This window comes from Takifugu rubripes, unplaced genomic scaffold (assembly GCF_901000725.2).
Source record: "Takifugu rubripes unplaced genomic scaffold, fTakRub1.2, whole genome shotgun sequence".
Classification (NCBI taxonomy): domain Eukaryota; kingdom Metazoa; phylum Chordata; class Actinopteri; order Tetraodontiformes; family Tetraodontidae; genus Takifugu; species Takifugu rubripes.
The window spans coordinates 77485-92396 of NW_021821647.1; the positions used below are offsets into that span (position 1 = coordinate 77485).

General features: G+C 43.4%; 1 protein-coding gene, 1 long non-coding RNA gene and 2 other non-coding genes across 4 annotated transcripts; 1 reads left to right on the forward strand and 3 right to left on the reverse strand.

The window, feature by feature from the left end:
- Positions 1 to 449: 449 nt before the first annotated feature.
- Positions 450 to 14910, reverse strand: LOC101067018 (condensin complex subunit 1). The gene is made up of 32 exons (XM_011605889.2): positions 14735 to 14910; positions 14212 to 14331; positions 14042 to 14117; positions 13894 to 13952; positions 13634 to 13809; positions 13123 to 13268; positions 12552 to 12679; positions 12260 to 12383; positions 12017 to 12164; positions 11140 to 11337; positions 10938 to 11072; positions 10768 to 10855; positions 9710 to 9899; positions 9488 to 9606; positions 8704 to 8904; positions 8445 to 8619; positions 8118 to 8202; positions 7124 to 7260; positions 6045 to 6177; positions 5775 to 5850; positions 5476 to 5691; positions 5224 to 5384; positions 4468 to 4576; positions 4252 to 4375; positions 3979 to 4134; positions 2487 to 2664; positions 2307 to 2401; positions 2145 to 2225; positions 1501 to 1684; positions 1261 to 1429; positions 1071 to 1187; positions 450 to 699 (listed from the first exon to the last, which is right to left on the reverse strand). The coding sequence occupies exons 2-32, from the start codon at positions 14327 to 14329 to the stop codon at positions 617 to 619; spliced, it is 4185 nt and encodes a 1394-aa protein (XP_011604191.2). The 5' UTR covers positions 14330 to 14331; positions 14735 to 14910; the 3' UTR covers positions 450 to 616.
- LOC115248665 (uncharacterized) lies at positions 2542 to 5702 on the forward strand. The gene is made up of 3 exons (XR_003887446.1): positions 2542 to 2681; positions 3027 to 3102; positions 5570 to 5702. It is a non-coding gene; the product is annotated as an uncharacterized lncRNA (long non-coding RNA).
- Positions 10411 to 10701, reverse strand: LOC115248674 (small nucleolar RNA U85). The gene has a single exon (XR_003887450.1). It is a non-coding gene; the product is annotated as a small nucleolar RNA U85 (small nucleolar RNA).
- On the reverse strand, positions 11535 to 11831 carry LOC115248673 (small nucleolar RNA U85). The gene has a single exon (XR_003887449.1). It is a non-coding gene; the product is annotated as a small nucleolar RNA U85 (small nucleolar RNA).
- Positions 14911 to 14912: the final 2 nt, after the last annotated feature.

Genomic DNA, 14912 nt, shown 5'->3' on the forward strand with positions numbered 1-14912 from the left:
GAGAGTGGGGGGGTTACGCTGCCGTGCGTGAGATGTCAGCGAAGGGAGAGGAGCGGTAGGCGAGCGGGAGTAGGAGGAAGATGGGAGGGAGGCAGCGCATCCAGACCTACAAAAGAGATTGATTACAGGGGAACGAGGGCGGCCAAGTGTTCGGCAACAGATGTGTCAGACAACAGATGTGTCAGACGGAGGGAGGAAGAAAAGAGGATTGTAAATAAAGAGCCGTGCTGACCACAGCGAAATCTGGGATGAGAGAAAAGAAGCCCGAGGAGGACCAGGAGGAGCCGCGGGACTGTCGGAGCCAGCTGTGGCGGGCGTGAAACACCGCTGTCCAAACAGGGCACAGCGGCGGGCGCTCGGCGCCTCAGCGGCGGTGCAGATTTATGCGACGCGCCCGGTGGAAACGCGCTCGGTGACGCAACGGCAAAGAGCAACAGAGACGCCGCTGTGACCAGAACCGGGTTTATTAAAGTCGTGGTGATTCTGTCATTAGATGCACAGGCGACTAGTTCGGTCACAACATTGAAAAAGAAAATATACAAAGGTTAGAATTAAGTAAAAAGTATTTTAAAAAACAAGATATATATATAAAAAAAAGAGCAGAAAATGGGACAGACTAATTTCTGAGACGAGCTCGGCGGGATGAGCGGCTGATGGGCGTGGTCACTTTGGGGGTCTCGCTGTCCGCCATCACGGCATCTGTAAAAAAGAAGAACCATAAATTCCGAATAGGTTGAGACATTTTCCTGGTGCGACAGGTGATCAGTGTAGACACGCTGGAGTCTGATTGGTCAACCAGGAATCGTCACCTTGGACGTTACAGCTGCACCGTTGAGGCTCAGTTGAATATAAATTAGCTTTGATAAATATTTGCTCCATCCCTCACTGACGTAACAGTGAATCTATAGAGGAGTGTTTATGTAGCCGAAGCTCCCGTGTTACTGCTCATATAGTGGATAAACAATTTAGTTCAGTTGTTCTTCAAAATTCTTATTATGCGACAGAAAAATGGATCCCTGTGGTAATGACCAGGAAAGGATAATTAGCGGCTGCAGCGCTGCACCACTCACCCTCCTCATCCTCCTCTTCGTCGCTGCTGAAGGTGATGACGGGTTTCTTGGGCTTGCGAGATCTTTGAGGCGTCACAAAACTGTCGTCATGACTGGAAACAGAGGGCTGTGCTGCTCCTGCGAGATGGAGGGAAGTGATTTAATTCACCAAAATTCCTTTTCCTGATCATGTTGAGAGCGAGATCCCGACCTCTCTTTGTCCGTGCACGACCTCTGCTGGGCAGGGGCGTGTGCACGACCGTCTTCTCAGACGTGCCTCCTCGTTTCTGGCTCTCCTCGTCCATCTCAGGACTCTCTACGTTCTCCAGACCTCGCGTGTGAACTGCAGTCAGACGCTTCTCAAATTCCTCTACCTGAGCCTGAATGGACCAAAGTGGATCAGGACATAAAACCCCAACGAAGGAACGAGACGTGGGGGCGTGTGCAGCACCTTAAACTGGGGTTTGGCTCCACGGCGAAGCTTGACCATGATAGAAAGCAGAGGCTGATAGACTCCGAGCTCGGTCAGCTTGTCGCTGTAACATTCCCAGCATTCCTGCAGCTTCTTAAAGCCACGCTCACACATGGAGAGGAGAGACAGCGACGTGGCCAAGTCGCACCACTGACGCTCCGTCCTGTGCAGACGGAGTTGGAACACAACCTTTGGAATTAGAGTCTAAACGTGATTAGGAACTATGTGAAAGGCATAAAAATCCAAGATACTCCACATAAAAGGTCGTCGCTTATTAATATTATTTTGCTTTGCCATTTAAGCCAAATCGGATTTTCCAGGACTCCCGTGTACCTAAATTGACTTTGCCGTTGTTTAATTTAGAACGTCCTTCCTTAGAGTATGACTGAAGCAGGACTGACGGGCCAACAGCACCCTGCTCCGTCCAACCCTTCCACACTCTCATACACGTCGGTTTCCATGACAAAACAGGCGCAGAACATGTGAAAGCTCTGCCGAGTCCAATCGTTAAACACCGGCTGATAATCGAACGGCGTGTCTGAAGCCGTTTATTGTGGCCAAACCAACAGATCAGAACGGGGGGGGGGGGTGTAAATCAGAAATAAAGGAGGAGATATTCTCACTTGGCAGTTCTGAAGCGCTGACACAGTTTCTCCACCAGAGACTCCGTTTGTCTTTCCTTGGTGATGTACGAGAACAGCTGTCTGAAACGCAAACCCCCGCTGGGTCAGATTAGACCCTCCACATGAGTCCCCCCCCCCGACAAAAACCAAGATGCGACTGACTTCATGACTGTATTGAAATCCTCGGTGGTCATGCCTCTCGCTGGGTCAGACAAGCGGCTGATTATGTCTGGGAGTAGGTTGTAGATGGCGTTGTCCTGTTGGCAACATCAAAGAAAAGGATGAAAGACCTTGACAGTGATTCTGACGGTATGAGGCCTCCCAGGACGCTCATATGGTTACCTTGGTTGCCAGCTCGTTGAAGAAGTTCAGGGCCAGGCTGGTGATGTGAGGCTCTGGGTCAATTAGCAGCACAGCCACCTCGCTGACATGACCTTTGACCTTGAGCACATCCTTAAGGACCAGCTGGGTGAGAACTGTGACAGCCGTCTGCCTCACAGATGGCACCTCATCACTCAGCCTAGAGCAGTAAATAAGGTAAAATGACCGTTTTTACACCATTCTCCCACCTTTAAAATGAACATCAACTATTTTTCTAACCTAAATCACAATAACAAGAATTTTTAGGACTCCTTCTGATAAATACTTGTAAAATATGATGAGACACTCCTGTCTGACTATATTATTATTATGTCTTATAAGCCAACACTGGAACAGAACCTTTGTCGTTGGACATTTGCTTTAACTCGAGTTACAGAGAATAACGCTGCAGGCACGACTGTGTAGAAGGGCAATCTAAAGGCATCACCACAACTGTTTAGACTTAAACTCACCCAAAAACCACACAAGAAAAGAAACTCATTAACCATTTCTCATTTATAGCAGAGAGCAGGATTCCTGGGAGCAGATCAAACACTTCCACATGCCAATGCAGGGGCTTATGGCGGCAATGAACGAGGTAATTAATTCTTAATGCTCTTATCAGGAGGCACCACGGCAACAGCCTTGAGAAATGTGTAGGTGCTGTGTGGGAGACAATTAGGGAGCACTATGAAATACTTATCAGGTAGGAAACACTAAAAGGGCAGTGGTCTGAAACACATTAATATAAAACCTATCAACCTTCATTGAGCCACAATTAAAACCCTTTTTAAACCAGGAAACAACTTCAAAGAAAACACTAAAGCATAAATAGAGGAGAACCAGGAATCACTTAATGTTAAAAATGATAGAACGCCCACCAGCTCAACCAGAGCAGTTCCAGAACCTTTGACTTGACCCAGAATTATTCCTTTCTGCTCACTCAAATGGACTGTATGATTACAACTCACACTAGTCGTTGGTAGGGTTCACGATCGGCCGCACACAGACAATTATGCTGTTCAGACCTTCAAGTGCCTGAGTTGGTTCACTATGAAAAGGTTTTCCACCGGCTCGTCCCCGTTTCTGTCGTAAACAGTCGGGTCATGATACGAGAGGTCACCCATATCTCCCAAAGTTACTTATTTCTCCATTAAAGTCACAGCAGTAGGAGGCAACTTTTCCCATCATTTGGATCAGTGGAGCGTTTCCACTGCAACACTTCAGTGGTTAAGAGCTACAACACTCAAATGTGGTGGCGGACGTGTGATGACAGCTCAGCTGTACCAGCAACATCCCATATTACACACTCGCTCAGCTGAACCACAAGGCGGAGGTTGTGAGTCATAACTAATTTAATCTATATCAGCTAAAATGATGATAAAGTGTTGTTAGTCATAACTAATTTAATCTATATCAGCTAAAATGATGATGAAGTGAAGAGCACGGGCACATAATGACACTGTAGCACAACCTGGCATAAAGATTCTGTGTCCAGGGCTCCAAAATATTTGGAAAACGAACTATGAGGTCTCCCAGGGCTATGATGGCGTTCGCTCTGACCACAGGAAGAGCGGAGCGCTCCAGCACGGTAAACATGAGACGGATGTTCTCTTCACACGCAGCTGGGCTGAAGCAAAAAAAGCAAGACAGGAAGAACACCAACGTTAAAAATAAATAACACGAGGTTTTATTTGATTAATAGAGACATTTTTAATTAACATGGAAACAGGTAATGTTGTGTCACCTTATCATCATATACTGAGAGAGGGCCAGACAAGCCGCCGTGGTGAGCTGCGGGTGGGAATAACGTCCCGGAGAGCTGCAGACTTTCACCAGCAGAGGAAGGAACGCACACAACAGGTTCTCCTCTGAGCGAAGAGCAGGATGGGGAGGTTCGTTTAATCATTTATATGACAGTTTGTGAATAGAGGGCCGTAAATGAAGAGATCTGTTTTCATACCGGCCAATAATTCGGTTTCACAGATCTTCCTGATCAGTTCGGCCTCTGTGTCTTCAGCAGACGCACCAATCAAACCCAGATCTTCCTCCATGGCACTTTCATTAGCTGCCTATATGTAAAACATTTAAGCCTTTATAAAATGGAATCAAAGAGGAAATTAATCTGCAGTTAATTCAGAAATGGAACTGCATCCAAGCTAAGACTCATCATGTTTTTTAGATTCAACTATCCAAAATGTGGGACCTTATTTACATTATTTAAGCATTTAAAAGATGGAATTGACTTCATTGTTTTGGAAGAAATACTTAGAATGAAAGTTTTAAATATGTTTTATAATAGTTTGGAATATTATATAATTCCTGTAATACTAATTTATCAAACATTAGTAATAATAATATATTCGGAATGATTATTTTTAACCATTACTTCATTCTTAAATAGTCAGTAATGGGAAAAATACATAGTTACTTCTCAATAAATCTGTGTCGTGACCCAAATTAGACAGATATTGCAATAATCTTCACTTTGAGTGAGTAACATTCACTTATTAACCTACATGATACGAGATCATTGACAGTTATTTACAAAATTAAATTAGCCAGTTAATTCCTAGAATTTATATGAATTTCTTCGCAGCTCGTGTTGGTAAATCTGAGGTTTGTGATGAATATTCGGACTTGCAGTTGTGTTATGATGCCCTTGCTGCAGGTGTGCAACACCAACACGAGCATCCAGGCAGATTTGTGCCGTCATTACCTTAGCTTTGCCAGACGGGCCCTTTTCCTTCTCCTCTCTTTCTTCCGTTTCTCCTCGCCGCCTCCGCAGTTCCGTGCTCACACTGCGCTCGAGGTGAGACACCTGCCAGAAAGCCACACTGCCACACAGAGCCAACAACTGGGCCAGACACACGCAGTTCACTGTGGGAGTGAAACACAGGGGAGCATGCATCATTTCTCAGCATCCTCTTAATCATGCATGTGTCTAAGGTGAAGACGCACTGGGACACACCTTGTTCCCCTTGCTCACTGGATTCCTGAGACACTTCTTGATTCGGTCCGGCGTCCTTGTTGGGTTCACTGCTTTCTGCAATCTGATCGAGCAGGAGACGAGTGCTGCGTTGGAGCAGTCGAGAGCACAGCTGGTCAGGAGATTCAGCCAGAAAATAGATGAGACGGACCGCCTGTTCCATGAAGCTCTGCCAGTAAGGGTCTTCCATCACTACACCTGGAGCACACACGCCAACAGAGCCGGTTAAACCAACCGGCGAAGGCCTGAAGTAATCATTCACGCCCAACATCTGCATGTACCTTCAGCAACAGCCTGTGTGAGGCAGGTGAAGAGCTGGTGGTCTTGGGGCAGTCGAAACGGCGCGGTTTTTGATTGCTGGTAGAAAAATAAAATTAGATGTCATCATTCATATATAGCAGAAAAGGGTGTTTGTTCGTGTCCCTTGCATTAACATATATAAGTCATCACATCTAAAATGTAAATGAGAGATAGTTAAAGTAATTCAGCGTGAACTAGAACCGCTGTGAAGTTCTGACCACGGAGGCAGCTGGTTGTTCACGTCAGCTCACCCTGATATGGTCCGTGATGCTGCAGATGGTGAAGGCCGCGTCTCTGGCCAGGAGAAAATCTTCCGTCACTTTTTCTCCCAGAGCCACCGAACAAAGCGTGTCCAAATTACTTAGAACCACCTCCCTCTCTGCCCTGTTTGACACAGACATTTTCACAGAAGCAGAAAAAGCATCTCTCCAATTCCCAAACGATCTTGTGATTATGCAAACTGAAGTAACAACATCTATGCCCTCCATCACCTTAGCTGCTGTGTGCTGGCCTTGCCAGTGTTCGGATGCTGCCCAGATAATGTGCGTAGGTGGATGGGTGAGGAGAATCATAGGATTTAATAGGTTATGAATGCTGCTGGCTGGATGAAGAGAGGCAGTGGTGTGGGTGGACTGCAGATAGTCTCTTTACTCTCTCACTCTACCCTACAGCAGTGCCAGTACAGCAGTCTTTGAGGTAGATTGGGGGCGAATGCTAAAAAAATATATAGGTTTGAAATGCATTGGAAGGGAGCCTGGTTATATGGTCGTGACTGTGGCTTCAATGAAGAGCTTAGGCTGAGCATGTTTTCCTGCCAGTGTCAGGATCCTCTAAATAACAATACTAGACCAGAATGTTCAAGAACTGCTCCAGTGTTTCACTCTTTGCTCTAGTTACAGCTACAACGAGGCAAAACACCAGTCTTTTGATATACACCATGATATTTTCCCTGTACCTGACTTAACTACATACAAAGACAAAAATTTTGATACCAAAAAGTAATTGGCGTTGCCTCTTCTATAAAAAAAAGGTAAATAAATTCTCTTATAGCTTTCCACCTGCCACATAGTTGGCCCTTTGAATAGCATGGCTAGATCCTAAGAAGCAATGAACTTTTATGTACCAGAGTAAATTCAAAAACTGCCCGGTAACATTGCAAATCCAAACAGCAAAAAGGCAATTACGCAACAGCTTATTTTTCTCCAGTTAAAAATGTAAGCCAGGCAGCCATTTTGCCGAGCAGCACTAATGAAGAAACTTACCAGTGAGCCAAAGACAATAAAAGCCTAATTTAAGTTTTTAATAAGTTCTTTTGTGCGGCGTTTCTTACCGCGCTGCCATTCCCAGCAGTAACACTGCGGCTCGCCTGTTAAGGCCAGAGGTTTCTCGTTTGCCAGTAAATCTCTCCCACAAGACCTGCACTACAGTAGACTGGAGACTGCTGCCGCTGCCAAAGAACTCCTGCACCTGCAGACAACACACCAGCAACATGATGGATATCACACCTGCTTTGTGATTTCAACCAGGCGGTCTTGTCCTCACTCACTGTGACTTACATCCATACTATAGAACAGTAATGCAAGGTTATGTAACATAGTAGGTGGCTTTATGCTGCGTTCAATTTGTACTCTGAAGATGGAATTTCCAGGTTGGACGTTTAATTCGGAGGAAGGATTTACTACTTAAAAAGTCAGAGATTCCTCACTACCCCTGAGTTGGCTTTCAAAGATGGCTGCCCTTATAAACAGAGCACCCGCCCAATCATAATTGTTGTAAACAATGAAATACAGAGAAAGAATAGGCTACGTTCTGTGTTTTATCTTCGTCCACCATGTTTGAAAGTCACAGAGGGGCTGCATGTTGGTCCAGAAGTTGTTGATAGGCTAAAGAATTGCTTTTATGGAGGTCGCCGTCTTGTTTTTAGACTTAACGGAAAGCTGAAAAGTAGGCGGTGATGTCATTTCCCAGGTCCGATTTGCGAGATAAATGGAACGCAGCAATTTAATAGAAGACCCTGGCTTTGATCTTTCAATGATCAAAGGTCAAAGTCTCTTCGGAATCAGGAACATCACTATGAATAAGCTCTTTCTTGGCCTGTTGTCAATATTTCCTGGAAAATTCACTAAGGACTGATTAAAACTGAGTTATTATTGCTAACAGACAGAGAAACGCACGCTGTTCGTCAGCTAACCACCGAGGCAGTAAATATACGTCAAAGTTGTTTTTGACTGCCAAATAAATGAAACTCAGATATGAAATATATATATTTATTTTTTTTTTAAATGCAAAATGAAAATAATTTAAGTGGAACAACATTTACTCACTATCTCCTCAAGACACTGGATTGTTCCCAAAGATGCGTCCACCATCAGCTCAGACAGACTGTCCACAAGAGTCTGGGCCTTCGTCCTAATAAATGATGACACATCTCCTTAAACCACAAATCTCTCGTAAGATTTACGTTGGCTCACAGATTGGTGTGGCTGCCATTTTCCAGATACTCTATGTGTCATGAATGTTAAATGGCGATATGAGGTAGGCAGTTAAACATTAGTGTATCATTTAAAAAGCCTTCACACTAATATAACAGCTCAGGAGCCTGTCAATAACAGCACAGAACAGGCTAAAATCTGGAGGTAGGTTTTACAGACCTCACAGTGTCGCCCTGGGGGTTAAGATACAGCCGTCTGTAGGCTTGAACCACAGCATCTTTAATGGCTGCATCGGTCGACCAGACCAAAGGCAACATCTTCCGAACTCCACTGACCGAGTTGGCGACACTGAACTCGCGTACTGTCACACAAAACTGCACAGCCTCCTGGACAACTGGAATCAAAGATTTTAAGAGAAAATGTGAGAATATCAAAGAAAAACATTAGACCCAGAAGTTGGTTGAACTCCCTGTTGTACCTGAAGTGGTTTTCCAGTATAACATGGAATTAATGACAGAGATGGCTCTTTCCACTTGCAAAGCAAATGTCTCTGTGTCTTTCAGGTACTGAACCAACATCTCCTGCTTCTTCAGCTCCCCTTCCTCTCCCTCCTTTTCTCCCTCTTTCTGGAGAGTTGATGGTAAGGTCTGGCTGACCTCAGAAGTGTCCTCATCAGAGCCTGAAATCAGAGAGGATAGGGATGCCAAAAAACAGGGGAAACTGCAAAGAAGTCTGTTTTTCCAATGTAACCGAGTGTTTAGGGCTACACATAATTTAAACATTTGGTTGCTATTGCAGATTAGTATCGTGTTTGCTTTAGTTTCACCTCAAAACTTAGACTCAATTTTTAACGACACTCAAATATAGGGTAAGAGCACAATATAAAAAGTCTACATTTTGACATGTTAGCCTAATAAATATATATACATTATATTCATAGTGTGTGTGTGACATATTAATCACGTGGTGTTATCTTGGTGAAAGTTCTATCATACTCTTTTCATAGCTGTAAATCAAATGAGAAAGTAGAACCAATTTAATTTCTAGTGCTTTTACAATATACACAATATATGCTCTTGCTAAATATTAGATTATTCAGTTTAACATTTTCTACCAAAATAAATTGACAGCATATACTCTAACAATCAAGAGGACACATAAAAGGAATTTTAATGTATCAAATTTTCCTTCCATTAAGAGTTCTTTAGGAGGTACCAGTAGTGAGGTAGAAATGCACCAGACGGAATGTTTAATGGCTTCACCTTTAAATATCAGCCCCAGTACATTCATTAAAGTCTCGGGTGTCAGAGTGGACAGGGGAGCAAACATCTCAGATTCAGGGAAGCAGGCGTGGGCTCTTATAGAAAGACGAACCGCACTCCTATACAGAAAGACAAGGAAAAAAATAAATCCACAAATCTATTTTTGTCTACTTAGCAGTATAGGAAAAAGCATTCTGCAGGTTTTGACAGTACTGGCATCACCTGTATTTGTTGACACGGAGGTACTGGGCAATTTTCACTGCAGTCGCTCTGTCATTTGCTTCCTCCATATTGTTCTCGTCCTCCCTCTCCTCCTCCTCCGTTTCAGTTGCCGGCTCCAGTTCTGCAGCGACAGTGATGAGCAGCTCGGGCTCCATGGCAGCCCACAGCTCAGATGCTTTAATCACAGCCACTGCCAAGAAAGAACGTATGGAAATAAAGGTCAAATCCAATCAGCATGGCTTCCAGACAGTCCTACAAAGAGAACTGCAAAGAAACAACAGATAAGAAAAATGAGGGAGAAATCAATCACACTATGGGAGAGCATGAGAGCCACCCGTGAGGGGAAAAGGGAGTCAGTAGATCGTTGTGAAAAAAGTCCTAATGTTGAGAAATAAGTCAGAATAAACCATTGAAAAAGGGAAATAAAATAGGGAAAATAAAGTCAACCATGTGAGACTGTAACAGTGCAGTTGACTAACTCTAAAAAATGTTGTGCTGGCAGATAAATGAACTGGAGAAACTATACTTGGGTCTCTGCTTTAGTAAGACATTGTTTGCAATGTCAATGATGTGAGACAAAAGTACATTCATACATTTAATTAAGATCCAGGTTTGTCGCATCTAATATGGCTGAAATTTGTTCCTGGATGTCCACGTTCTCAGTATCAGACATGGCTTGCTGGGTTTCATTTTCTCTGTTTGGCCCTCAGATTACCAAAGAAGCAAATCATTGCAGACTGAAGTATAAAGAGCTGGGTGAACTTCGTAGCTTTTCCACTGTCCATACGACCACTCTGTTGGCTTCGGTACCCTGATTAGTCCACTATAACTTTAGGGGATTAATTTGGGTGTGAGCCAAATGACTGTAGACAGGCCCTTACAGCAGAGCAGGAATCCTCCCCTACACTACCAAGATTACCTGTCAGTAAAAACCAGAAGAACCCAAACTCCAATCCAGAAAGCTCTTATTCGCCTTGGTCTCATCATTGGGCAAGATGTAAAACTAAAAATATAATAATGGAGTTTATTTGGTAAAAGGTGGTTATGTGCTTCTTTACCTGGCGCCTTCCCCTCCAGTTTCTCTTTCATCTCTTTGAGTTTAGTGGTCTCTTTCTCCAGAGGTTTCTTCACATCTGCGCTGCTTAACTAAAAGAAGCAGATTACAGTCAGACTCTAAACCAAACATCCAAACGTCTACAGTAAATCTAAATATGTTGATTTTAGTTACTTTGCAGCTGTATGGATTGTGTGCAATGAAGGCAGCCAAGAGCAGGATGGCATTTTTCACTGCATTTATGGATTTGTCCATCAGTCTACCCACAGCAAGGTCCATGACCTCACTGTACCTACACAAGGGCAAGGCCTGAGACAACAGTTAGTGTCCAAAACAAGCATAAACCAGTTACAATCAGTGAGGCTCCTTTGCATACTTTGCTGTTCACGATGCGTGTGAAGACCTGCAGCACACGAGCCCTGACGTGGGAGTGTGTGTCGTGCAGATGCTCCTGCAGTGTGTCAAAGAAGCGGTCACGGTCGGCTTTACCAGAATCGTCCAGCCCGTCACCACAGAGAACACGAACAAGGATCTCACCCAGCACTTCACACACTGCAACTCGCATTGTGTGGCTCTGGAAGATTGGAGAATAGGATAAGATAGCAATGCCGTTCCAGCAAAGGACTGTGTTTCTGAATCAGAATCTCTGTATGCTGAAATAGAATTCCTGAGGGAAAGTAAATAACGCTAAACAATTGCATGTATACATTAGCAATACTTTAGGTAAATGTGGTAATACAACAGTCTTTGTTCATGAGTGTTACTTCAATCTGCCTTCAGATTACCAAAGAGAGAATTCATTGCCCACTGAACAACAAAGAGCTGAGTGAACTCCTAGCCTTACACACACACACACACACACACACACACACACTGTCAGCCTCAACCCAGCAATTATTCAGCTGCGACTGTAGAAGAATAATTTGGGTGAGCCAGGTCACTGTGGGCAGGCCCTTACAGCAGAACAGGAATTCTCCCCTGCACTGCCAAGATTACCTGCCAGTCAAGGCTAGAAGTACCCAACTCTCAATCAGTAAGCTCCTATTCGCCTTGGTCTCATCATTAGACAAATGAAGACTTCACTAATGAAAGATCTATACTTTCATGTCAGTGTGACATTAAAAAATAAAAATCCTGATGGTTCTGTCCTTTCTGAAATGTGATCCACCCGTCTAGCCTTGTACATAGATCGGATTTTCATGTAATTTGGACACAAGTAATTTTAGAATTGTCATGTTTCGAGTGTGCTGTACCTCTCCTTCCAGATGTGTGATGAGTACACTGATGTAGGGCATGATTAATTCAGGAACCAGAGCACCAAGCTCTGAAAGGAACGACGCAAAAGCTTTGACACCCGACCCTTCTCTCGCAAGCTCCTCACTTGATTTCTGACCAATTTCTCTGAAAAGATAAAAGGGGAGGCAACAGAAATTTGATTTTGTTTCCCATCAGACTAACAAAAGATCTTATTTTACCCGTACATTATAGGGACTAACCTTATTATTTCTCCTATGATAGCCCTGACACCATATTCTGTGCTCCACACAGAAACTGCCTGAGCAAACACAGAAGACAACTGCTCAAAGTGTTGCAGCAACTGGATCACCTTGACACTCGCACCTGTAAACATGAAAGGGAATATTAGAAAATATACCCAAGATATGCTCAATTTTACATAGGAAGGAGGTTCTCCAACGATATAAAAACGTAGACTATTGAAACAGGGCAGAGCTCCTCCTTCAGTTGTAATTCTTGCTCACAGGCCTGGGCTGTGACTGAGAGACTGACCCAGAAGGTGGCTGTACTTCTTAATTAGCACGCCCAGCAGGTGGATTATGCAGTCTCTGGTGGGTTTGCTCTTGACATGGCTGATTGTTGGATTCTCAAGTAGTTTATAGCAACAGCAGGTCACACAGCTACAAGAAGAAAGGAGCAGAACGAAACATTTAAAAAGGGTTAATATTGAGTCAGAAATGCAGGACGAATTATTTTTTTTGCCAGTATACACCAACAAATACACTATCACGTACTCACTAATTATGCATACAAAGTTGCTGCATTTCTTTCGCCAAGCTACATTTAAATGTGCAGCGCTGATGTAAATCAAAACTATTCGCTATTAACTATGAGACCCAAACCTTTCCCCTAAGAACAGCTAAACCAGTGTGGGTGTATTTACAATGGATTAAAAAATAAACTAATTTAACACACTTCAAAATAAATATAAGCCTATTATGTTTATCCATGGAAACGCAAACAAGTGTATTTCGTTCTAAATAAAGCATTCATGTTATCAATGGCACAGAGCTGGATGAGAAATTACAGAAACAGGACCAATACAGTCCCACATTCACGTTACCTGATAAATTCTTCCTCCACCAAGGACAGGTTCCAGAGGGAACGGATATCGAGCTGCAGGAGCTGAATGAGAGCCTGCAACACCCTTTCTCTCTCTGAATCCCACTGCAGTAGTCCTTCACCACCTGATTTTCCCTTTTTACCACCCTAAGAATGCAGAAAGGAAAGAAATAAATTAGGGACAAAAGGGTTTAAAATTAGTTTTAATGACCATCTCGAGGAAAACACACATACATCCCAGGCTCTCAGAGGGACAAAAGGCCCATCCCTACAAAACCACCATTGTCAGCTTATACACATTCATACAGTCTGAATCTTATTGTATACGGTGTCATTTTGACCGCAGATTATCAGTTTGGGACACAACTCCAAACTACCATGATTATCCACCAGGCAGCAGGCAAGAGACCACAATCTGTAGGTTAACATGGCTCACAGACCTTGGCATCAGCAAGCACTAGAAACGAACCACCAATGATATAAATATTAATTACTGTCTGTTAAAAATGTACCTTTCCAGGTGCTGTGATAATATTCTGTCTGTATGATTCACTCTCCAGGGTCTCTGTCAGCTTGCAGAGCAGATAAACACTCATTTTAACTGCATTAAGCTGGTCTTTGCGTTCTGCAGCCGAGGTGGAGGTGGAGATGAGCAATGGTGGCAGGGAAGCAGCCAGGCCACTGACCACTGCAAGAGAAGAAAATCCAGATCTTGTGCCCTGGTGTAACATAAATCTGAGGCATTTTAAACAGACAATGACGAACTACTGACCTTGGACAAGCAATTCTAGAGCGTCTTCTTTCACACCAGGTTCCACTGAATTACTGTGCCTTGAAAGCAAAAACAGTTTTGTACATGTTGCTCCTCACGGCTACTAATAAAGAACAAAGAAAGCGAACTTAATTAAATCGAAACTTACTGTAGGACACTGTAGCCTGTGTCGAAGTGCTCCAGAATACACAGAGGCCCCTGACTCCTCCACGCCATCCTCAACTCTGCCAGGACAGATACAGTCGTTAATATGCTCACTTCTACATTTAATAAAGTCACTGACCAACAACAGCCCCGTTGCTTAAATGTAATGCTTACTACTTAGAGATGATGGCAGATGTTTCGGGGGCACTACATCTTGAACAACGTACTGGTTGATTCCTCCAGTCTTCACCAGATCACCCACAGAGATGGGAACAAAAAAGTCCCAAGACATCACTGTGTCGAAAAGAAAGATTTTGTTTTTCATTTCAACACGTTGGAATGTTTTATCTATAGCCAACGTGGAATTGTATCAGGTTTCGCTAATTACAGTTTCACGTAGCTGTACTATCAAATAACGTAACGCTGCTTTTGTTTCCCAAGTTTATTCCAACTACGCTGGAAACTTAAAGGACTCTAAACAACGTTTAACTTCATCTAGTTTAGATGTAGTTATTTATTACAATACAAATTATTACACGAGTTTGTTTGTGTATTCAGCTAATCAAATTGCGCATTTTTTTTTTGATTTAGCAACATTAGCACAACCGTGCCGAGCAAGTATCCTTCGAACTTGTAAACGGTTTAGTCAAGGTTATGTTAAAAAAAAGTTTTCTAATGATTAATAAATCAAACTTACCGGATGAGTATGTAGTTCTCTGGGCCACAACTCAACCTCCGACCAAACAACAAGTATTCTGCTCAATAGACCGTCTGCAGAACGTTTGAATCCACTTTTAAATTCGTTCCGACATCGCGCCAACCGTCTCTGACGTCATTTTCATGCGCCACTGGAACAAATATGTTCTTCACAGCAC

Coding starts and splice junctions, on each gene's coding strand:
- LOC101067018 (XM_011605889.2), bottom strand. CDS start 14,329: ATGTCTTGGGACTTTTTTGTTCCCATCTCTGTGGGTGATCTGGTGAAG. Junction 13,810..13,893: donor TCTAGAATTGCTTGTCCAAG/GTCAGTAGTTCG, acceptor CTTCTCTTGCAG/TGGTCAGTGGCCTGGCTGCT. Junction 4,135..4,251: donor TCTCAGTATATGATGATAAG/GTGACACAACAT, acceptor TTTTTGCTTCAG/CCCAGCTGCGTGTGAAGAGA.